This window comes from Notothenia rossii (assembly GCF_949606895.1).
Source record: "Notothenia rossii genome assembly, contig: scaffold_325, whole genome shotgun sequence".
NCBI classification, from domain to species: Eukaryota; Metazoa; Chordata; class Actinopteri; order Perciformes; family Nototheniidae; genus Notothenia; species Notothenia rossii.
The window spans coordinates 238-25,675 of record NW_027640145.1 but is presented as its reverse complement, the minus strand read 5'-3'; the positions used below and the strand labels follow the sequence as shown (position 1 = coordinate 25,675).

At 44.0% G+C, this 25,438-nt stretch overlaps 1 protein-coding gene and 1 long non-coding RNA gene across 3 annotated transcripts in view; both read left to right on the top strand.

The window, feature by feature from the left end:
• LOC307027040 (NLR family CARD domain-containing protein 3-like) overlaps window positions 1-21,466 on the top strand; it is a 36,105-nt gene extending 14,639 nt beyond the window's left edge. For both annotated transcript variants that reach the window (XM_079695224.1, XM_079695223.1), the window contains exons 6-8: window positions 12,280-12,450; window positions 12,881-12,924; window positions 20,431-21,466. In XM_079695224.1, coding sequence (XP_079551350.1) covers window positions 12,280-12,450; window positions 12,881-12,924; window positions 20,431-20,432 — 217 coding nt within the window. In that variant the 3' untranslated portion in view covers window positions 20,433-21,466. The remainder of the gene's footprint in view (window positions 1-12,279; window positions 12,451-12,880; window positions 12,925-20,430) is intronic.
• A 153-nt stretch (window positions 21,467-21,619) lies between these two features.
• On the top strand, window positions 21,620-25,203 carry LOC307027041. Its single transcript, XR_013804508.1, has 2 exons — window positions 21,620-24,966; window positions 25,069-25,203. It is a non-coding gene; the product is annotated as an uncharacterized lncRNA (long non-coding RNA).
• The last annotated feature ends 235 nt before the right edge of the window (window positions 25,204-25,438 follow it).

Below are 25,438 nucleotides of genomic sequence, written 5' to 3'. Positions count from 1 at the left end.
TTATTATATTATAACTGAGTACTTTTTTTAACGCATTTCAGATATGCAACACTAAGCTGTCTGTGGCTCTTTCCTGCTGTAACGCTGCAAATTTCCCCTCTGTGGGACTAATAAAGGGATTCTGATAAGGAGAATTAAAAAGAATACACAGGCCTACTTTAAAATAAATTAAACACAGCACTTGGGGAGTCCTCTGCACATTTGAAGGAAAACAAAATATTATTAAAATGGGCCCACTTTGAAATAAATAAAACATATAGCTGCTTCAGACTTCCTCACAGAGCCCCTCCTCCAACACACACGAACGTGCATCATCAATGAGGCCACGAGATAAGTTTGTGCACAGATGGAAGGCTGACAGGCAGGTAGGCCATCCAGTTACTTTAGCCGGCTCAGATGATTGGTCGTGCTTTTTACAGCACTACGGCTTCCAGAGATTAATTTGTTTATGTATTTATTGTCATAGCATTTGATATATTCATTGCTATCGGGATGTTAAGAGAATTCCATGGAATATAACAAAAAGTGTTTTCTGAAATAAATTACATACCTCATTGAATTATGACTGAAGATCGTCAGCTGTCTTCCTCTCCCGTGTTGTTCCTCGATACGTAAAGGCTGCAGCACCTTTGACATCTTCTCTCTACATATCAAACATACCGGTAAACCAGCATCGTTTGCTGTGAAAGCATATAACTCTGTCCACGCAGAATTAAATCCTGTTTTCCTCCGGTACTTTTCTTTGATTTATCCATAGTTCGCTCATCGAGCCGGGGGTCAGGTTATTCACCCGCAGGAAAAGGCGCTAGTGCGGGACCGTAGCAGGATGTGACGCATATTTTAGTTGACCTAATTAAACCGTTTTGTTTTTTATTGATGTGTCACAGTATCACCTCAAAATACAACATACGAAACATTTTCAACCATGTCACAAAATATAAATAGTCCTACAAATACTTTTATTTTAGTTCCTTCTTATTTTTGTCTAAGCCTATGGTCTAAGCTCAAGGGAGCCAGAGCAGAGGGCTTAAAGGGCCGCGGGTTGCCGACCCCGTATTCATACCCCTCACTGTTTATTCATCATTCAATTCATTCTATCTTTTATTCTGTAGATTGTGTACATTACTTTTCACTTTGTTGCACTCCTGGTTAGAAGCTAAACTGCATTTCGTTGTCTCAGTACCTGTACTATGTGCATTAACAATAGAGTTGAATCTAATCTTGAGCAGGAACAAATGTATTTATTTAGTACATATCTGACATTAACAATTAAACACATTTGTGCATTCTTTATAAATGCAAACCGAGTCAAGCCGACTCCGGAGGTGGCGGTATGCACCTTAAAGTTGTTTGCAATCCGCCGAAGAAGAAGAAGAAGAAGAAGAAGAAGAAGAAGAAGAAGAAGAAGAAGAAGAAGAAGAAGAGCTGTCCGACTTTAGGCTGTTACGGTATCTGAGAGGACCCAAACGCAGGACACGGCAGAGTGTTCAAAAAGGGTTTATTAGTGAACAAAAGGTGCGGGAAGGATAATCCGGCAGGAGTGGCGAGGAAGTGGAGGCTGGTGACGACAACACGGCGGTCAGAGAATGATCCTGGAGCACAGGAAGAAAACACGTTAGCGTCAGAACATCCAGAAATAAGGTAGCTGATAATGCTGAGTAGCCTGGAGGTTTACCACTGTGGTTTAACAACGATCTGGCGCCGACAGGTTGTGGAGCCTCTGCTGATATGCCGTTGTAGATGGCTGATGAGAATCAGGTGTGAGGGTGAACAGCTGATTGCAGCAGGTGAGCCGGGAGCCAGAGTGACAGCCACCACGACCACACAGGAGGCAAAGGGAAAACATCCCCAAGGAGGCGGCTGGAAATGGACAGCCACCACACAGGCGACCTTTTTGAGACCTCCCCCGGCTGCGATCGGCTATTCTCGTCTACTTTCGAGGCGAGCCGTTACCACTAGGCTTGTTTGAGACGCGGAAAATTAGTGTCCTGAATTTTTATAATCCATGTAATAAACTCAAAATAGAGGAATTAGACAGTCTTTGCCAAGGAAATGAAATAATATGGTGTGGTGATTTTAATGCACATAATACAATGTGGGGAGGGAGATCAACAGATTACAACGGACAGGTGGTGGAGGATTGAATGGAGGCAAAGGAATTAGTTTGTTTAAATAATGGGCAAGGTACAAGGATCAATTTTAGAGATGGAACAGAGTCTGCGATCGACCTAACTCTTGTAACAAGTGAATTAGCTTCTGGTAGCAGTTGGGAAGTATTGGCAGATCACAGTATTGGGAGTGATCATCTTCCGATTATAATCAAGTTTGATATAAATCATGTGGTTGAGCTAGACGGTATCATGAGATGGACTTTTTCTAAAGCAAATTGGGAGATGTTTGCTAAATTGTGTGATAATGAATTGGATCAGATTGATATGGCAGAAAGTATTGATGAAATAAATGAGCAATTTACTTCAAATATAATTAAAAGCGCTAATCAAACTATTGGGAATAAAACAGGGAAACTTGGTAAATGTGTTAAGATGGTACCGTGGTGGAACAAAGACTGTAATGATGCAATCCGAAACAAAATCAGGCTGTTTGGAAAGCTAAGAAAGACACATTCATTACTCTATTTATTAGAATATAAAAAGGCACAGGCTCAGGTAAGGAACATTGTTAAAAGAGCAAAAAGGGAGTGTTGGAGAGGATTCTGTTCAAGTATTGGGAGAACTACACCATTAGATAAAGTATGGGGAATGATTAAGAAGATGAGGGGAATAAGACATCAGAGTAACCTGCCAGTGTTAGAGATTGGAGGGGAAGTTGCCACTGGTGCTACGGATGGAGAAGGCAGAAATTCTAGCTGAACATTGTCAAAGTTCATTCTTCTGAAAATTTGACAGAAGAAGGTAAGACCAGGAGGCAGGAAGTGTTAGATGAGCATCCTAATGTATATGAAGAAAGACATTCGTCGCAGAGTGTTGTAAATATACCTTTCTCTATTCAAGAGTTGAGAAGAGCATTAAGTAAGTGTAACATGACTGCTCCTGGGAAAGATAATGTATGTTATATAATGTTGACCAAATTAAGTGATTTTACCTTAGGAAAGCTGCTGGAGATGTACAATAAGATCTGGGAGAAAGGGAAGCTGCCAATAATATGGAAAGAGTCAGTCATTATTCCTATTAGGAAACCTGGGAAAGATCCAACCAGTCCAGGCAGTTATAGACCTATAGCTCTGACATCACACTTGTGTAAAGTTATGGAAAGAATGATAACAGAAAGGTTAACATACTACATTGAGGAAAATGAACTAATGACTCCTTATCAGAGTGGGTTTAGAAGAGGGCGGAGTACTTTAGATCCACTGCTGTGCCTGGAGTCTGAAGTCAGGAAAGCCCAAGCGAACAAGGAGTGTGTTGTAGCTGTATCAGAGTCCTGCATCGGGTCGGGTATCCGCGGGTACCCGACGGGTGACCCGCAAAAAAGGTGATTTGCGGGTGGTATTTTTTCAAACGCTTTTTTCCGGGTTCGGTTCTGGGTAAAACAAAGATGATGCGGGTCGGGTTGCGGGTGTTGCATAATAAATATATTTAAATAATAATAATTTAGTTTAATGTTTAAATCCTCAGACCTCTCCCCCGCGGGACCGAGCATATTCATAACCTCTGCAGCGCATCTATCTGCTGCTGAGCGCGCCACGTTCTGAATGGCTGAGGTGAAGCTCTCTGAGAATACAGCATTTTCAATAACTCTTCCTCAAGAGCGAAATCCAACGTCTGGGAGGCTTTTGGTGTCCTCCTAGATGGAGAGAATAACCAACATCCCAGGCTTTTTGAGCCAAATATGCAACTGCGTGTGTTAATAATTGCACGTTTTCACTGCTTATATATATGCGGGTTCGGGTCGGGTTGCGGGTCTTGTGCCGGCGGGTCGGGTCGGGTTGCGGAACTATTGGCAATATGTGCGGGTAGCGGGGCGGGTTTGGTATTGCACGTCGCGGGTGCGGGGCGGGAGCGGGTCTTGAAAATCAGACCCGTGCAGGACTCTGAGCTGTATTCTTTGATGTGGAAAAAGCTTACGATATGATGTGGAAGGAAGGATTATTAATAAAACTGGACATTATGGGTCTGGGAGGTAATGTATATAATTGGATTATGGATTTTTTGTTTGGCCGTGCCATCAGAGTCCGAGTTGGCAAGTCATATTCTCGAAGGCATGTAGTTGAAAATGGAACCCCGCAGGGGAGTGTCATCAGTCCTCTTTTATTTTCTATCATGATCAATGATATATACACACAAGTAGGATCTGATATTGGTAAGTCACTTTTTGCAGATGATGGAGCTATTTGGAAAAGGGGCAGAAATGTAAAATATATTGTAGCTAAGATTCAGGAAGCCATTAGGGAAATTGAAAGCTGGTCTCTGACATGGGGGTTTAGATTGTCGGTGGAAAAAACTGAAACTTTATTTTTTACGAGGAAAAGGATAGGTGAGGAGGTTAGGTTAAAACTTTATGGACAAGATCTAAAGAAAGTGAAGACATTTAAATTTCTGGGAATATGGTTGGTCGAGAGAGTCACATGGAGAACTCACATTGATAAAGTAGTAGATAAATGTGAAAGGGTTTTAAATGTTATGAGGTGCTTGGCAGGCACTAAGTGGGGGGCTGATGAAGCTGCTTTGAGGAACGTGTACACGGCCTTAATTAGATCAGCCATAGAATACAGACTAATAGTGTATGGTTCAGCTGCATACTCTTCTCTTCAAAAAGTAGATAGAGTCCAGGCACAAGCACTAAGGATATGCTGCGGGGCAGTAAGATCTACACCAGTGTCGGCACTTCAGGTAGAGGTCGGAGAAGTACCTATTTCTTTGAGGAGAAAGCAGTTAATTGTTAATTACTGGGCAAATCTACAGGGCCATAAAGATACTCACCCTACTAAACAAACTGTACAAACAAGTTGGGAAAGTAACAAAATAAAAAAAGAAAGTTTTTGTTTTTGTGTTTCGGAAATATGTAAGGAATTCAAAGTTAAAGAATGGAATATTAGTCCGACGGTGTTGTTATCAGCTGTTCCACCATGGTTGCTACCTCAACCTATAGTAGATTTATCATTATTGAAACGGTTACATTCAATGAAAAACAAATTCAATGTACAGGCTTATGTGAACACTGTTCTACATGAACAATATGGGCACTTTATAAAAATATTTACTGATGGTTCCAAAAATCCAGAAAATGGTCTAACTAGTTGTGCATTTTATGTTCCTGAGTTAAAAGTCAAAGTGGGAAAGCGTACAAGTGATCACATTGCAGTATACACAGTAGAGATGATGGCTATCTCTCTAGCACTTCAGTGGGTAGAGGAAATACAGCCAATGCGAGTGGTCATTTGCTCTGACTCCAGTGCAGCTCTGGAGAGTATAAACAACTTCTCTTCAGAATGTCGTCAGGATATTTTACATGAAATTTTACAAAACATGTTTAGGTTAGTTCATCTGGGAATTGTTGTTCAATTTGTGTGGGTTCCAGCGCATGTGGGCATTAGAGGGAATGAAGTAGTGGATCAACTGGCAAAATGTGGTTTGAAAGCAAACCAGATTGATATTATGGTACCCATCAGTAGAGCAGAAGTCAAATCTTTTACAAAAGTGGTTATCAAGCAACAATGGCAAAAACTATGGGACAGTAACACCAAAGGAAGACATTTATATCAGATACAAAGGGAAGTAGGAACAGGAAGCACTTGGGGGAGTAGTAGAAGAGAACAGGGCATTAACAGCAGGATAAAATTGGGACACTCTGGACTAAACTCATCACTGCATCTGATTGGAAAACATCCAAATGGCAATTGTGATGGTTGCCAACAACCAGAGACAATACATCATGTATTTTTTAGCTGCCCGGACTATAACAGACAAAGATTCATTCTGAAAACTGCACTGTCAATCAATCAATCAATCAATGTTTATTTATATAGCCCAATATCACAAATGTTACATTTGTCTCAGTGGACTTCACAGTTTGTACAGAATATCAGTATGACAATACGACACCCTCTGTCCTTAGACCCTCACATCGTACAAGGAAAAACTTCCAGAGAAAACCCCACAGTTTAAAGGGAAAAATGGGAGAAACCTCAGGGAGAGCAACAGAGGAGGGATCCCTCTCCCAGGACGGACAGACGTGCAATAGATGCCGTGTGTAAATTGAAAAGATAATACATTTGCAACATAGGTAGTCCAAATGTTTTGAAATGCATGTGTGTATAATAAGAAGATGAATCCACGAGGATATCCATCCAGGACTTATGATCCAGGACCGCAGCCACGACTCAAGATCCAGGACTCGCAATCCATGACACAGGACCGCAGGATCATCCATGACTCCGGATCCCGGCTTATATAGACACCAAAAAGAAAGAAATTTGGGGAAGCTGGGTTAATCGGAACATGAGAGTACACAGGTATAGACAGAGAGAAGGAAGAAGTAAGATGTCCCCCGACAAACTAAGCCTATATCAGCAAAACTAGGGGCTGAATCTAATCAGCCCTAACTATAAGCTTTATCAAAAAGGAAGGTCTTAAGCGCACTCTTAAAAACGGATAGGGTGTCTGCCGTCCGAACACAAACTGGAAGCTGATTCCACAAAAGTGGAGCTTGATAAGAAAAGGCTCTGGCTCCCATTGTACTTTTAGAGACTCTAGGAACAACCAACAACCCTGCATTCTTGGAACGCAATGCCCTAGTAGGACAATAGGGTATAATGAGTTCTTTAAGGTAAGATGGCGCCTGCCCATTAAGGGCTTTGTAGGCGAGAAGAAGAATTTTAAATTCTATCCTGTGTTCTATAGGGAGCCAGTGTAAGGCAGCCAGAACAGGAGTAATGTGGTCCCTTTTCCTAACTCTGGTTAGTACACGAGCTGCAGCATTTTGAATCAGCTGAAGCGACTTGACTGACTTCTTGGTACACCCTGATAATAAGGAGTTACAATAATCCAGCCTTGAAGTAACAAATGCATGGACTAGTTTCTCTGCATCGTTTTGAGGCAAGATATGCCTGATTTTTGCAATGTTACGTAGATGGAAGTAGGCGGTCCTTGAAATGGATTTTATGTGGGTGTTAAAGGATAAATCCTGATCAAATATAACACCAAGATTCCTTACAGTCTCACTGGAGGCCAAATTAATGCCATCCATAGTTAATATATCTTTAGATAATTTGTTTCGTAGATTCTTCGGGCCAAGTACAATAACTTCAGTTTTGGTCGTGTTTAACATCAAAAAATTTAAGGTCATCCACGTTTTTAAGTCCTTGAGGCAGTCTTGAATTTTATTTAGATGATTAATTTCATCAGGCTTGATTGATAAATATAGTTGAGTATCATCCGCATAACAATGAAAGTTTACAGAATGATTCCTTATAATATTGCCTAACGGAAGCATATATAGGGTGAACAAAATAGGTCCAAGCACTGAGCCCTGTGGCACTCCATGGCTAACTTTGGTTTGCATGGAAGATTCATCGTTGACACGTACAAACTGAGAGCGTTCAGATAGATAAGACCTAAACCAGCCTAAAGCAGTTCCCTGTATGCCAACTAAGTGCTCTAGTCTTTGCAATAGGATATCATGGTCGATAGTATCAAATGCAGCACTGAGATCGAGCAAGACAAGAATAGAGACAAGTCCCTTGTCAGAGGCTATTAGAATGTCATTTGTGACTTTAACCAGAGCTGTCTCTGTGCTATGTTGTGTTCTAAAGCCAGACTGAAAATCTTCAAATAAATCATAGTTTCTTAAGTAATCACACAGCTGTTTTGCGACTGCTTTCTCAAGAATTTTTGAGAGGAACGGAAGATTAGAAATAGGTCTATAGTTGGCTAAAACCTCTGGATCGAGGTTGTGCTTTTTAAGAAGCGGTTTTATCACTGCTACTTTGAATGATTTTGGAACATAGCCTGATAATAAAGACATATTCATAATATTTAATAAAGAAGTGCTAATTAATGGAAAAACTTCTTTTAACAGCTTAGTTGGAATCGGGTCTAAGATACACGTTGATGGTTTAGAAGAGAGAATCATTGAATTTAATTGTTCAAGGTTTATGGCTGAAAAGCATTCTAGTTTACTATCTAGTGTAATATTATTAGAACTTACGTTTCCGGGAGCTGTTGATAACACTATACTGGTCCACTGGAACAACTCAACATCAAGGACATGGATTTCAAGGCAATATATGAAAGTAAATCAAGAAATGAAGCAAACAAGCTGATCTTCAAATTCCTCAAAAGCACTGGTCTGAGGATAAGGATTTAATATGAACATGTAATAACTCAACAGTAGGTGGCGATATATGCTCCAAGTGGAAGCGATTCACCATTAAAGAGAAGAAGAAGAAGAAGAAGAAGAAGAAGAAGAAGAAGAAGAAGAAGAAGAAGAAGAAGAAGAACGCACAAGCAAGACGTTGATCGAAATTGCGCAGGTCTGCGCAGGTCTCGCTTGTCTCAAACAAGCCTAGCGTCTTTAATAATTACGGCCCGGGCGGAGCCCGTTTAATACCGGGGCTCGGTACCCACCCCTACATGGGGAGAGGCGCAGCATATTGCTAAGGACTAAATACGATGGAGGGTTCTCATCTCAGCCTTATTACCCATAGGGGATGAAGAGGAGTAAGTAAATAAAGAGGCCGGTGTTGCAGTATAAGTTGAGTCATGACAACTGGCGACATTCTATTATTTTCGTCATAGGAATTCGGGACGTGTACATTGAGGACCCATTGTTGACTTACCAGGAAAGAAACACGTCGATCGCCTCGTTTGTCTTTTACGTTCATCTTTTGCTATACCTGCCTTCCTAAGATCACTTTGCTGCACATTCAGTGCTCGTACGTGAGGTTGTGGGTGAGAGGCCGATGTCGTGACGCTTACAGGGAGGTATCGAACATTACAAAGTAGGCGACTGTGTGGATGCCTGTTCAAAACATTGCAAACTTCAATAAATCATTTAAATTATATATTTGTATCCGACTTTCATTTGTTCATCGTTCTTAATGTGATGTATAGTAGCTTTGATAGCTGTCCATACCTTCAGACAGCCTAAAAGTAAAACACAAGTTGTTTATTCACAGCTCATCGAGATGACTGGATCACTCATGACAACTTGTGATCAGCTCCGATTAAATTGTGATATCAATTCTGTAGCTAACCTCCAGGGAGCACGTTTTTTTTATGAAATACCTGTATCCCTCTCATCACAACAAGACTACACTGTGCAGGAAAAACAATTACATACATGAAAATAACCTGGATGCATGGGAATTAAACACACAAACTATCTTCCGTGGCTATACTGATATGTCACAGTAACGGTCAACCACAGAAAAGTAAGTCCAGCGGGGCGCAACTTGAATACATATAATACGGTAGTTCTATTATGCCTTCAAGCCTATACGTTTAACCCATAAGAACCCGGACCCATTTCTACTTTCGGGGAAATTAAGGGGAACGTCATTTAGACTAAATAGACACATTTCTGACAAGTAACCCCCCGAGTGTCAAATATCTGGGCTTTAATGGTAAAGTAACTCTTATTTATAACATCATTAACAAGGATGATGTTTTGGTTTGCATTTGTTTGAACATACTTTGAATTGAAGAATAAAGCATATGTTGACTAAATATAATTGAATCAGCTAAATTAACTGACCAGACCATAATCATATTTCTAATTGTGCATATATGTCACTCCGGGTTTACTGTGAATGTTTAGGGTTAAAGTCCCGATGTGACACCATGTGTCACAGCAATATTTATGGCATTTGTTTCATATCAATTTCATCAAGAAATTTTTCCACAACAGGTTAAATGTAATCAGAATCAGAATACCTTTATTCGTCCCACAGAGGGGACATTTACATTTGTTACAGCAGAAAAGAGCCGAAGACAGCTTAATGTTTAACAAATGACATGTCATGTAAGCATTTTTATTCTTAAATGGCTTGAATATTAACTTTAGCAACAAAAAACCTTTCCAAATCTAGCTAGTTCTGTCACATGTTTTAGCCTGACACATGGACATCTTGGACATGTTGTTATGGGAAGACAAAAGCAAATGACAAGGACCATGACCCCAGACTGTTCAGTGTGTGTCACTTAGGGACTTCATGAGATAAAAAAGGCTAAAGCTGTATAAGGAACTTTCCAGAACATTTACATTTCCTGTGACACCTGTGTCTAAGCAATTCTGTCTGCCTTCCGTGTTCCTGTTGTTATTTACTTCCTCTCTGCCATCTTCTGATGATTTATCTGTTAGTTTGTGTGTTTAATTCCCATGCATCAAGGTTATTTTCATGTATGTAATTGTTTTTCCTGCACAGTGTAGAGTCTTGTTGTGATGAGAGGGATACAGGTATTTCATAAAATAAACGTGCTCCCTGGAGGTTAGCTACAGAATTGATATCACAATTTAATCGGAGCTGATCACAAGTTGTCATGACTGATCCAATCATCTCGATGAGCGTTCGGGCTGTGAATAAACAACTTGTGTTTTACTTTTAGGCTGTCTGAAGGTATGGACAGCTATCAAAGCTACTATACATCACATTAAGAACGATGGACAAATGAAAGTTGGACACAAATATATAATTTAAATGATTTATTGAAGTTTGCAATGTTTTGAACAGGCATCAACACAGTCGCCTACTTTGTAATGTTCGATACCTCCCTGTAAGCGTCACGACATCGGCCTCTCACCCACAACCTCACATACGAGTACTGAATGTGCAGCAAAGTGATCTTAGGAAGGCAGATATAGCAAAAGATGAACGTAAACGACAAAACGATGTTTCTTTCCTGGTAAGTCAACAATGGGTCCTCGATGTACACGCCCCGGATTCCTATGACGAAAATAATAGAATGTCGCCAGTTGTCATGACTCAACTTATACTGTAACACCGGGATTCCAGGGTCTGGTTCTGCAGTGCGTTTTTGTGATGTAACGGTAAAACATTTCAGAATTCCTCCACGGGATACCATTGTCATTTTTACATCACTCAACCCGCAAAATACACACACTCAGTACATACTGCAGCTAGACCCGCGAATTTGCGGGTCTAGCTGGCTAGACCAGCCAGCGGCACAGCTGTAGCTAAGTACTGTGTGTGTGTGTGTGTGTGTGTGTGTGTGTGTGTGTGTGTGTGTGTGTGTGTGTGTGTGTGTGTGTGTGTGTGTGTGTGTGTGTGTGTGTGTGTGTGTGTGTGTGTGTGTTGCTAAATGTTTTGTGCGTATGTGTTTATGTTGACAAGGAGGTTTAATAACTGTGTGCTACACAAAAGGTGCAGTCGGTTTCATTTTCATCGCCGTTTGTATTTTTATTTTAACTCTCGTCCCAAATTCGTCCCAAAATTATTTTTTATCCTCCCCGACACTATTTCTTTTGGCCCCGAGACGACGGGACGTCCTTAAGCTCGAGCCCTGGCCCAGTGGCGATCTGTTCATCTGTCATACTGATCATACAGTCAATAACTTTGTTGTTATTAGCATCTGGTTAGCTAGCTATGCTAACGAATATAAGAAGCTTTTTCTACAACCAGTGAGGTAAAGACACATCTGTATATGATCATTATAGTTATAGAAAAATAAGAGAATAAATTAAATGGGTATAAAATAATATATGACAGTAAAAAAAAGTTGTTATTAATAAACAAGAATACAGTTTGAAAGGGGAGTGATTTGTAAAATATCCATAAAGAAAAATAAATATGCTTACAGTTCTGTTTCATATGGGTGTTGAGAGATGTATCCATAGATCTCTTCATGTTGCTCTCAAAGTGCACCAGATTGATGCTTTTAACTTCAACATTTAAAAAAAAATCTTCCCGGGGGAGCATGCCCCCCGGACCCCCCTAGAGAAGGTTAGGTCCCCCCCACTTAAATCATATCCACATGGATAGGAAACTAAATACATTTGCACACATCTTGTGTCCATATCTTTCTGTTTTGGTGGTCATGCCACACCGTGCACGTGCATGCATACGCGAGTTAGATATCTGGATTAAGAGGTTGCTTTTTCTTTGCACAGCATGACATGAATGGGCTGTGATTTTAGTATTTTTAAGCAGAGGTCAATAATTTGTACGGCCCTCGGAGGATATTGTAAAAATTGAAATGGCCCTTGAGAGGAAAAAGGTTCCCCTCCCCTGATTTAAATGTTGAGTAACATCTGATTGGATTATAAACAAAGTTTTATCCTCATCATGTTTTCTTTATTCAGACTGAGGAACTGCAGGATGTCAGAGATCAGCTGTTCTGCTCTGGTCTCAGCTCTGAAGTCCAACCTCCATCTGAGAGATCTGGACCTGAGTCAGAACGATCTGCAGGATTCAGATGTGGAGCTGCTGAGAGATCTTGTGGAGAGTCCAGACTGCAGACTGGAGACCCTCAGGTCAGTAAGGGGTCTCTGCTGGTTCAGCAGTATTGTATGAAACACAGGGAGGTGTTTCTCTCACTGGGGAAACAGATCAGTGATGTTACCCACTGACTGCAGGCTCTCTCATTCTTCCATCAACTATAGAAGGCCAGCTGGAAATGCAAAGCCACATTTAGTAAGTGATCAACTTTCCACCAGACATATGGGATTTGACAGAAGAGTGGAAAAGGTAGTCTGTGTTTGATGGGATGTTTTGAGCTCCTTGACTAATGACTGTTACTTCCTGTCATGCAGCTGAGAGCTGTGGCAGTCAGTCGTAGTGTTTGCAGAGAAGATATGATGGGATGTAAAGCCTGAGATCAGTCAGGACTCTGAAGCTGACTCAAAGAACAAACACTTATTTTAAACTGGATCCATAACTGTTGGATTGTGTTCATCCCTACAGGATCAGAGATGATGAGACGATCAGAGCCGAGATCCAGAAGACCTGTGAGTACTGAATATCCTCCATTCATCTAGATATGAAACTCTTTGATGGAGCATGTCCTCAGAGGAAAACAACACTCTGGTTTCTCTCTCTTCATCATTTTGTCTGTTTCTCTTCACAACAACTGTCTATCAACACAGTGACGCGTTCACTGACACTCTGTAACATGTAAATAAACTCTGAAGAATGAAACACATGAAAACATCAACATTATAACCAGTCTGTTCTATATCGTATAAGGCTTCGCCCTCTAAGGCTATCGCTATTGGGTAATCCCTCCTGCACGTGTGCAGCACTGACAGATTTAATCCACGCCCACCTATGACGTGGGCCCCACCTCCGGGCTCACTTCCGTATAAATAGGAAGTAGGCCCTACTATCTACTCCCACTTTTCTTCAGCACTCCGTTGCAGAAGCATTGTCAGGCAAAAACAGTTCTGTTAAGAGCTACTTACCGTAACACAAGCATTCCTCCTAAAAAGCTTCTGTTTTCCGGTAAAATGGAGACTGGACAGGAAAGTCAAGGCTGTGTCAGGGATTGCCTCGTATGCGGAACGGGCTACATTATGAGTTTTGACAGGCACTCACAGTGTGAGTCCTGCCTGGGATTAGAGCATGCGAACGCTGCTCTCAATCCCGGGGTGTCTTGCTCGCATTGTGCCCGTCTCCCGCTGGCCCTCAGACAGCAGAGAGCGGACGCTCTCGCTGCTGCGGCCGCCGAGGACGATTGGCACGTCCAGGAGGAGTACTCCGGGGACAAAGCCCTTGATTTCCTGGATCCGAGTGGAGGGCACGAGTCGGACGACTACGTCCCCTCCATTCAGGGATCACCGGGTGATTCCCCCATCATCTCTCCCCTCCGGACGGAGGAGACAGGTATGGGGCCCAGTGCAGGGCCGGTGTACGTCCCAGTGATCCCTATCTCCGGCGCCACGGCGTTGCCATCGATCGGTGGGATCCTCCTAGAACTTCCGGAGATTATATCTAAGGCGGCCGCCTGGAGAAATCTCCCTGTTCCCCTAGCTCAGGAGAGCTCACCGCCGGATGATATGTCCGGGGTGTTCTCCCGGGTGCACAGGGTTAGGACTGACCCGATCTGGCCACGCTTCCCGGCCATAAGGAAGTACCAGGAGGGGGCAGCGAGGGACCCTGGAGCAATGAAAGCTCCGATAGGGACATACGTGCCCCTCACCAGAGTGGAGGGATTCACGGACGTGAATTTCCCGACCGTGCCTCCTCTAGAGCCGAACCTCACGGCATTCTTTGGGGCTAGGCAGGCCAACACGGTTTCCGGACGGCAACCCATGTTGGCTGCCGCCAAAGATCGGTTTGTCGCCCGACAGACTGACCGCATGCATCAGTGTGCGTTCCAGGCGTCGGCGGCGGCAAACAATATAGCGTTGCTGTCAAATTCCATGGTGGAAATGTCAGAGCAGTCTAAAACCATGTCCTCAGTGGAGGCTGAGGAGATAGGTAAGGCGGCTAGTACTGCACTTACCCTGTGCGCAGCAGTCGCAGTCTCGCAGGCGCGGATTGCGACATGGGCGACACAGGTTCAACGGTACCTCTGGCTACAGCAGGGGAATATACCGGAGGGTGCAGGAAAGGAGCTGCTGGAGGCGCCAGTCAGTCCGGACGGACTGTTTGGGCCACAGTTCCACACCATGGTGGAGTCTATGAAATCTGCCGCGGAGCAGGCAGAAGACATAAGGCGTCACGCTAGCTGGCTTCAGGACAAACGTCCTCAGCAACAGCAGCGACAGCAACGACAGCACCCGCAGCCCCCGCAACAGTCTCAGCGAGGGCAGCGCGGGCAGCGCGGGCAACGGCGAGAACAGCAACGGCGTCAGAATCGCCCTTCGGCAGCTGCAGGGGCTCCGTCCCAGGTCTCCGCTCCTCCGCCACAGAGACAGGATCTGCAGGCGTCGAGTCGGAGGGGAAAAAGGAACCCCCGCTCCTGGTCTGCTCCTCCGAGGGAACCTCCGAGGAAACAGAACCGAAGATGACTCTTTGGGGGGGTTATGTGGGAAGAGAGAATTTTGAATAAAAACGATTCAAATCTCAACAGTGTGTCTGTAGCAACTGTGTCTCACATGTCCCCCACACTAGTCAGGCCGGCTGCCATTAATCTATTGGTTAAAAGGCAGCGGGACTTGTTGCATATTCCATCTGTTTTTTCCTTTTCGGGTAAAAGACAGAAGGACTCGCCGTTTGAGCCAGCTGTTTCTAATCTGTCGGTTAGAAAACAGCAAGGCTCGCTGTATAAGCCTGCGGTATTTAACCAGTCGGTTAAAAGACAACAGGGCTTGACATTTAAACCGGCTACTTCTATCCTTTCGGGTAACAAGCAGCGCAGTTTTTTCTCTGTTCCAGTTGTGCCTACACACAGTCGTATTAAGCCTAGCGCGGCTATTACGCACGAGGTGAATAGCACTGCACACACCTCCACGAGTTGGAGCATAAACCCGCCTCAGGGTCCTGTTGATGAGTCTTCTCCTAAACAGAGACAGGTTGAGAGCCGGTATTTGATGCAGCGTGTGGAGACCCCTTCAAAGCCCTTTAGGGCGGGGCCCCCCTTGGGTTGCTTCACGGGCAACGGCGGCAAGGGCTCTGGCATGGCTTGTCACCATGACTACCACAACACAACAAAAACAGGTACGCCCGCTCTCAGAGCGGTGCTCAGAGTGGAGGCGGCTATGTTTAATGGACGGATGGATGAGCAGGCTGATCAGCAGAGGGTACTCTCTGCAATTTGCCTTACCCCCCCCGCAGTTCGAGGGGATTCAGGAAACGCTCCTGTCATCCCAAGAACAGTGTCTTGCGCTCCAGTCAGAGCTGCGGAAACTCCTGTTAAAGAAAGCAATTTCCAGGGTTCCTCAGGGGAAAGAAAATCGGGGGTTTTTCTCCCGTTATTTTCTTATCCCGAAAAAGACCGGGGGGATGAGACCCATCCTAGATCTGTCAGCATTCAACAGGGTGATAATGAAAAGACCGTTTCATATGCTGACAATCAAACAGGTAATGGAGTGTGTTCACCAGGGAGATTGGTGCACCTCCATAGACCTGAAGGATGCTTACTTCCACATAACCATCATCCCAAAACACAGGGAATTCCTGCGTTTTTCATTCCAGGGAATAGCGTACCAGTTCAATCGACTGCCGTTCGGATATTCTCTGGCTCCACGCACTTTTTCAAAGTGTGTAGAGACGGCGCTGGAGCCGCTACGCAGAAGAGGGATGAGAGTGTTATTTTATCTGGACGACCTGCTATTGCTGGCCCGCTCCAGAGAGGAAGCTGCTTTACAGACGGTACAACTTGTATCTCACCTGTCAAGCCTGGGTTTCATAATCAATTGGGAGAAGAGCTGTCCTCTTCCCTCCCAGGTTATCATATATCTGGGGGTGGAATTCAACTCAGCCCGCATGAGAGCACGACTCTCACAGCGGAGAGTGGACGATCTGACAGCTCTCCTCGGGCGCGTCACACCCGGCAGGGTGGTGACAGCCCTCTCCGTGATGCAGCTGTTGGGCATGATGTCAGCTGGTCACGTGGTGATCCCCCTGGGTCTCCTTTACATGTGGAGACTTCAGAGATGGTTTATTCGCCTGCGCATCGACCCCGTGCGTCAGAAGAGACGCATGGTGTACATTCCTCTGTCCGTAGGTTTAGATCTGACCTACTGGAAAAATCCCCACGTCCTGTCAGTGGGGGTTCCCCTCGGCAGAGTGACGTCACACACCTCGGTGTTCACAGACGCATCGCTCTCAGGGTGGGGAGGAACATGCATGTCGCAGGCAGTGGGGGGACAGTGGCCGCCTCACATGTCCCTTCATATAAACGCGCTGGAATTACTCGCCATATGGAAAGTAATCCGGCACTTCGCCCCGTTGCTGTGGAATCATCATGTGTTGATTCGAACGGACAACAAGGCAGCAGCAGCATACATAAATCGTCAGGGAGGTGTACGATCAGCGCAGCTGCTGGACACAGCCAGGAGGCTGTTGTGCTGGGCGCGCACACACGTACTCTCTGTCAGAGCAGTATATATTCCCGGCGAGCTGAACAGAGGGGCAGACCTCATGTCCAGAGGAGGTCCTCGACAAGGGGACTGGAGCCTCCACCCCGAGCTGGTCTCCCAGGTATGGAGCAGGTTCGGAAGAGCGGAGGTAGATCTGTTCGCTGCACGCGGGAACGCGCAATGTGCTCTCTGGTTCTCCCTGAGAAGGCAGGATCACCCCCCTCTGGGGGTGGACGCGTTCGCACACAGACCTTGGCCCAAGGTGTTACTGTACGCTTTCCCACCAGTCCCTCTGATCCCTCGGTTCCTGGACCGAGTGCAGGAGGAGCGGCTGATAGCGGTCTTAATAGCCCCGGAGCGCACGGGAGCGTCCTGGTTCCCCTGCATACAGCGGATGCTGTCAGGGAGACCGTGGGAAATTCCGTGGCGGGGGGATGCTCTCTCCCAGGTGGAGGGAGCGATCCACAGTCACCCAATGTTAGGCCAACGTTTGTGGGCATGGCCCCTGAGCGGGAACACTTAGAGAGGCTTGGCCTCTCTCAAGATGTTGTGAGTACTATTCAGGGGTCTAGGGCCGCGTCCACCAGGGCGTCTTACACAGCCAAATGGACAGCGTTCCAGCGTTGGTGTGTAGGGAAAGGCTTGGACCCCGTTACGTGTCCCCTGCCTCACGTGCTGTCATTCCTCCAGCTGTTGCTGGACAGGAATTTGGCTTATAGCACGATAAAAACATATGCCGCTGCCATTTCTTCATGCCACGTAGGTTTTGAGATCAGCACGGTGTTCAGTCACCCTCTGACAAAACGTTTTCTACGAGGAGTACAGAGACTCAGACCGGTGTCACGCGCTTTAGCGCCTCAATGGGATTTGGCTTTAGTGCTGCGCGCACTGGGTAAAGCTCCTTTTGAACCATTAGATCAGGTTCCCCTGAAGTTTTTGTCAGTCAAAGTAGCTCTGCTCTTAGCTCTGACATCAGCTAAAAGGGTGAGTGACTTGTCTGCTCTCTCGGTGGCTCCGTCGTGTCTCCAGATCCAAGGAGATGGCAGCTCAGCTGTATTACGCCCGAACCCGGCGTTTATGCCAAAGGTGATAACAAGCTCTTTTAGATCAAGAGTGATAACCTTGAAGGGCTTCTTTCCCCCTCCTCACATATCGGAGGAAGAAGCCACTTTTCATCTCCTCTGTCCCGTGCGCGCGCTGGCAGGCTATATTGCACGCACGGCTGCTTTACGCAAATCCCAGCGTCTGTTTGTACATTATAGAGAGCGCTCATTAGGGCAGCCTCTATCTACACAGCGCCTGTCACACTGGCTATGTGAGGCGGTGTCACAGGCGTATGTCTCCTCTGGGTTGGATCCCCCGGAGAACATTAAAGCGCACAGCACCAGGGGAGTTTCAACCTCTACGGTGTTGCACGGAGGAATGACAGTGGAAGACATTTGCACGGCTGCATCTTGGTCTTCACCCTGTTCTTTTATTCGTTTTTATTTGAGGGATGTCTCCCATTCCTCTCTGACACATTCAGTGCTGAATAGCCTGTCAGAATGAGTAATGTCGGGGTTTTTTAATTGCGTGCCCTCTCTCCGGCCGGTAGGCACTTAGAGAGCTGCCCTTTTTCCCCCTCTCTTGATCGTTTTATTTAAAGGAGACTCGGTCTCTATCTCTTATAAACGATAGGTAGCATAAGTAAGCCTACCCTCGTTCCCTTATGGAGAATATTCATTTTTTAAATGATATATTCCCTGGGAATGTGATGCTCCATTTTACGCAGGACGAAATGAACTATAGAACTGGGGTTACGTAATGTAACCCAGCTTCTATGAGTATAGGCGCAGCCCTCTAAGGGTCGGGCCCCACTGGCTCCGCGAATAGCTGAAGAAAAGCTGTTTGTGTGGGAGTAGATAGTAGGGCCTACTTCCTATTTATACGGAAGTGAGCCCGGAGGTGGGGCCCACGTCATAGGTGGGCGTGGATTAAATCTGTCAGTGCTGCACACGTGCAGGAGGGATTACCCAATAGCGATAGCCTTAGAGGGCGAAGCCTATACTCATAGAAGCTGGGTTACATTACGTAACCCCAGTTACAGTATTACCATCAACATATACTTCACTACAAGTAGAAGTACTCTGATCTTGTTCTTGAGTAAAAGTAGAAGTACTCAGATCTTGTACTTGAGTAAAAGTAGAAGTACTCAGGTCTTGTACTTCAGTACAAGTAGAAGTACTCAGATCTTGTACCTGAGTAAAAGTAGAAGTACTCAGATCTTGTACCTGAGTAAAAGTAGAAGTACTCAGATCTTGTACTTGAGTAAAAGTAGAAGTACTCAGATCTTGTACTTGAGTAAAAGTAGAAGTACTCAGATCTTGTACTTGAGTAAAAGTAGAAGTACTCAGATCTTGTACTTGAGTAAAAGTAGAAGTACTCAGATCTTGTACTTGAGTAAAAGTAGAAGTACTCAGATCTTGTACTTGAGTAAAAGTAGAAGTACTCAGATCTTGTACTTGAGTAAAAGTAGAAGTACTCAGATCTTGTTCTTGAGTCAAAGTAGAAGTACTCAGATCTTGTTCTTGAGTAAAAGTAGAAGTACTCAGATCTTGTACTTGAGTAAAAGTAGAAGTACTCAGATCTTGTACTTGAGTAAAAGTAGAAGTACTCAGATCTTGTACTTGAGTAAAAGTAGAAGAACTCAGATCTTGTACTTGAGTAAAAGTAGAAGTACTCAGATCTTGTACTTGAGTAAAAGTAGAAGTACTCAGATCTTGTATTTGAGTAAAAGTAGAAGTACCAGAGTGTAGGAATACTCTGTTTCAGTAAAAGTCCTGCATTCAAAATGTTCCTCAAGTAAAAGTAGAAAAGTATTATCATCAAAATATAGTGAAAGTAGCGACAGTAAAAGTAGTCATTGTGCAGATTGGTCCATTTCAGAATAATAGATATGATATGTTTTATAATGATTGATCATGAAAGTGTTCTCAAAGCTGGTAAAGGTGCAGCTAGTTTGAATGACTTTGTATACTGCAGGGTAGCTGGTGGATTTACTCCAGGTGGAACTAAAGTCTGATTTAACACTTGATTAGATTTCACATCATTCATCCACATCTGTGAAGTAACTAAAGGTATTAAATACATGTAGTGGAGTAAAAGTACACCATGTACCTCTGAACTGTAGTGGAGTAGAAGTACAAAGTAGCCTAAAAGGGAAATACTCAGGTAAAGTACAAGTACCTCCACATTGTACTTCAGTACAGTACTTGAGTAAATGTACTTAGTTCCTCTCCTGGTCTGTAAAGCTCTCCCAACATATGCAGGTTAGCATCCGGCAGCTTCTATGTGCTGGGGACCCGTACTGTACATTTCTATCATCACACTTTGGGCTCCTCAACATGTGTGGGTTCCCAGCAGGACTCTCTGAGCTGCAGACACATTCTTTCTGTGACTTTGTTCCAGATATCTGGAGCATAATAACTGAAGCTGTTTCTCCATGTTCAGGAACTCCCATCCCCCGAGTCCTGCGGCAGGAAGCGCTCCTTCTCTCCAAGAACTCCTGGACCCTGCGAGCTGGTCCAGAACCAGAGTCCCAGTGAGGAGTCCAGCCAGTCCACCTCTCAGAGTTCAACTAAACTACAACATTATTAAAGATCATGTTTCAAGTTCAAAAAGGATGCTTTCAGACTGAATCCAGAAGTTTCTCAAGCTGCAGTCAAAGCAGATCATTTGTGAAATATATCAAACAATTATAAAACTGTAATAAGAATTACTCTGAATACTTTCTTTGGACATTTTATTTACATTTCTTTTAATCAAATGATTCTGACTTTCTCTCTGAGTGCTTTTCTCATGAATGAACGACTTCAATCTTCTTTCTTTTCTTGTGTATTTCATAAACAGGATATTGTTGTTTGTCCTTATATCCTGATTGATGAGTCAGCAGTAAAGCAGCCAGGCGGTAACGGTCAGCTGGCATGTGTATCTGTTCATTGGCTCATATGTGTAGCATGTTTAATGGCAGTGTTTTGAAAATGGCTGCCAGGTGAATATGTCAGATCTCTGTGTGTTACTCAGAGAACCGTGTGCAGGGTTTTAGAAAGTGCAGAGTTGAATTGCAGATTGTGTGCGGAGCTGAAAATGTGTTTAGAGTTCTGTTTGATTGAATCCAGTCAGTGTTGCTGCAGCAAAGCATAAGGGCTCAGAGCTTGGACCTATTGTGTTCACATTATATACGCTTCCTTTAGGCAATAAGGAATCACTCGGGACATTTTCATTGTTATGCAGATGATACTCAATTATACACAATATAGACCAAAGTATTGGACCACCTACACATTAGAGAGATACCGCAGGTCCTTCCTTCCTGCAGCGGTCAGACTATATAACCACCACGACCCCCCACACAACAACACAGACTATAACACCCCTTGTTGTTAAATACCAACTATGTGCATAAGAATCACACAATGATATAATTAAAGTAAGTAAGTGAGTATAATATTTTTCTTTTACATAGATAAAGTTCACTTTCTGAAGTAGACAGATTTTATATTTAAGCAATAGCTCACGACAGGCCGTGGTATCATTATATCACAGCTAAGGGGCGTGGTTCGGCCCGACGCGAAGCGGAGGGTCGACAACCCCCTTAGCTGTGATATAATGAGCATATATCACGGCCTGAAGTGAGCTATTGCTTTTATAAAACGGTTACCAAGTGTGGCAATATGAAAGAAAAATACACACTCTAATTTAAATAGTTTTTATTAGTAAATAATGATGTTCAAAATAAAATACTCCCTCCGTTGCCTTCTGCATAAAACATAGTGCAAGGTGGTTGCTATGCAACAACACTAACAGCAAGCGAACATATTAGACAAAGAGCGTTGATCCATTATTTGGCTGTTTATTTACATGAATGTGTATGTTGCTGTTTATTGTGCATCCACTGAAAAACTGTCCAGCATCAGTAGCATGGCTTACGTGGTCATTTGTATAGGTTGAGGTTCTTCTAGGCTGTTGCTTGGCGTGGCGAGAATATTGCTCCACTTTCTCCGGTCCCCGAGATTGGGCTTCCAGTAGCTCTGGAGAGAGCTTTCGCACCTGTGGCCACTAACGGTCATAATTTCTCTGCTTTGTTTCAAGACCTGCATCAGAAAGCTTTTGAATGGTGCTACTTTTCCAGTTGGTCTACCTGCTCTTCACGTAGCTCTGCATGTCGTAGTTTAGGTGCTTTTTTTTTTCTGGAGATAGGCACTGCTCAATCCACTCCTCCATAGTAAGACCCCCCCGGAGGTCGAAGTTAATCTTAAATGTTTCCATTTTATGCTTTGTAAGTTTGTTTCGTAACGGAAGAAATTTAAATATATTTATAAAACTGACAAGTCAAATCAAGCAATCTGATTGGTCGATAGCGTTTTTGCGGACCTCTTTGATTACAGATTTGAAAACATCGTTGCTTGCTTTAAAAGTAGCACAATTCATTATGTTAAACCTTCAAAAGTGTCTAGATATCCCTGCCCTAATGCCAAAGGAACTGCACACTGAATATGTTTTGGCGTTTGATGTCTATGTCTGGACCGCTGCGTCAAAAAGGAGGGCTTCTGCCCCGTTACTTCTCCGCTGCTTTCTTGTTCCAGTCTGAAAAGCAGCCCAACGGTATACTGTTTTTCTCAGACGCGGAGGGATACTGACTTGTTGTGAAAAGTAACTTACAATTCTACCCGTGGTATAAGCTCAGTATATCACGGCTAAGAACCAATCAGATTGCTTGATTTGACTTGTCCGTTTTATAAATATATATGCCGTTAAAATTCTGCAATACATACCTGGCTGTTAAATCCTCTGAACTGTTACAGGATGTGTATTTTGTAAAATGTGTAACTTTTTTTAAATGATAATTTCTTGTTTTAATCTTGAATACTTTGTTGTCTGCATGCTTTAGGGAACATGAAGCTGTCTCTGGCTCTTTCTGCTGTAACAATGTACATTTCTCCTCTGGGACTAATAAAGGGATTCTGATTCTGATCACACCTGCAGGAGCTTTCAGGACATCCCATTCCAAACTCTTAGGCTTTCATTTGAACTTGGTCTCCCTTTGCAGCTATAACAGCTTCCACTCTTCTGGGAAGGCTTTCTACAGATCTTGGAGTGTGTCTGTGGGAAGCCCTTTCATCCAGAAGAGCATTAGTGAGGTCAGACACTGGTGCTGGACGAGAGGCTGGCTCTCCGTTCTAGTTCATCCCAAAGGTGTTCAGTGGGGTTGAGGTCAAGTTCTTCCACACCAAACTCATCCACCCAGGCCTTGATGGAGCTGCTTTGTGGGGTCTCAGTCATGCTGGAACAGAAAGCTTCTTCCTCCCCAAACTGTTTCCACAAAGTTGGAAGCATAGAATTTTCCAAAACGACTTGGTAAGATGAAGCATTAAGAATCCTCTTCACTGGAGCTAAGGGGCCGAGGCCAACCCCAGAAAAGAACCATAGCATGACCCCTCCTCCACCAGACTCTACAGCTGGCACGATGCAGTCAGGCAGGTAACGTTCTCCTGCATTCCCCAAACCCAGACTGGTCCATCAGAGGCAGATGGAGAAGCGTGATTGGTCGCTCCACAGAACACCTTTCCACTGCTCAGAGTCCAGTGGTGCTTTACCCCCTCCATCTGACGCTTGGTACTCGCTGAGGAAAGGCTTGATGCAGCTGCTCGGCCAGGAAGCTGATATTAATGCTGTTGTAGTAGAGGTATCATTAAGTCTCATTTAAGTATATAAACTTCCTTCTTGGGTTTCTCCCACAGTTTCAGTTTGATGTAAGCTACGGCTATCCCTTCCAAGCTTCTTCCCACCTCCAACACACAGACTGGCTTCCTTTTGTTCTCCTTCAACAGACAGGAATGAAGTTTAAGAAAGAATAAAGACAGAGAATAAGGTATACATGGCATGAATGAATTCAACAAGCCCACAGAGAACAGAGAAGCATAACTTTAATAATGAACATGATCAAATCTAAGGATGTGATAGTGACCTCTGATACAACACACATTTCATTCAGGGGCCACTTTGAAAACATTTGTTTGCATAAACTTTTATAATCCAATAATATAACTCTGATTGCTCCACAGTCACACTCCTCTCTCTCTCACACACACAATACAGCAAGCAGGTAAGAAACAGAAGAGTCAGGAGGAGGAAGACGAGGAGGAGGAAGAAGAGGAGGAGGAAGAAGAAGAAGAGGAGGACGAAGAAGAAGAGGAATAACACAATACAGCAAGTAAGAAACAGAAGAGTCACATGGGGTCTCAGGGTCTCTTTATTGATGCTACAAACAGCTGGAGACCCTCCCAAACATTAAAGCTTACAGTTTCTGATGAGGAGGACAGGTTATCGCCATGGAGATGAAGCTGAGATTATAATCAGTATGTTGTTAAGAAATAACAAGAAAGAAAATGGTGGCAGGTCGAAAGCCAGAAACATGCTACATTTCCTCCAGAGTTTCTAAATGGAGTCATGGCAACGGGTTAAATCAGAAGTCATGGTAACGGGTTAAATCAGACGTCATGGTAACGGGGTTAAATCAGAAGTCATGGTAACGGGTTAAATCAGACGTCATGGTAACGGGTTAAATCAGAAGTCATGGTAACGGGTTAAATCAGACGTCATGGTAACGGGTTAAATCAGAAGTCATGGTAACGGGTTAAATCAGACGTCATGGTAACGGGTTTAAATCAGAAGTCATGGTAACGGGTTGAATCAGACGTCATGGTAACGGGTTAAATCAGACGTCATGGTAACGGGTTAAATCAGACGTCATGGTAACGGGTTAAATCAGACGTCATGGTAACGGGTTAAATCAGACAGAAAGCACTTTGTTGATAAAAAGCTGAAATGAAACAGGGATATTTGTTAAGAGGACTCAGAGGGACTTCCTTTCAGAGCGTTTCTTTCTCGAGACATCTTTTCCCTGAAGCTCGAGCATTTCTGGAACATGTAAAATCACATTTTATTCAAATTAATGTTAAATTTAACCATTAGTTTAATAAGCCAGTTGAGGAGGAGGAGGAGGAGGAGGAGGAGGAGGAGGAGGAGGAGGAGGAGGAAGAGCAAACGGAGGATTAGTTTAATAAGCCAGGTGAGGAGGAGGAGGAGGAGGAGGAGGAGGAGGAGGAGGAGGAGGAGGAAGAGCAAGAGCAAGAGGAGGATTAGTTTAATAAGCCAGGTGATGCATAACTCAAAATATTTACCTAACATTTACGCTTTCTAACGCCACAACCTTTGCACACTTCACGTCCACACGGCAGCGTGCGGTGAGGTTGCCGTGTGGCGTGTCTGGCGTGCGACCAACAACCAATCACATTCATCTCCCGCCCCGGACACACAAGCATGCGGTTTGATTGGCTAGAGCTTGTACTGGCATATGATTTGATTGGCTGGCGCTTCCGACGACGCTTGAAAAGTTGAACTTTTCTCAACTTTGAGGCGAGCACCGGAGGCAGAGCCACGCGACGGAACCACAATG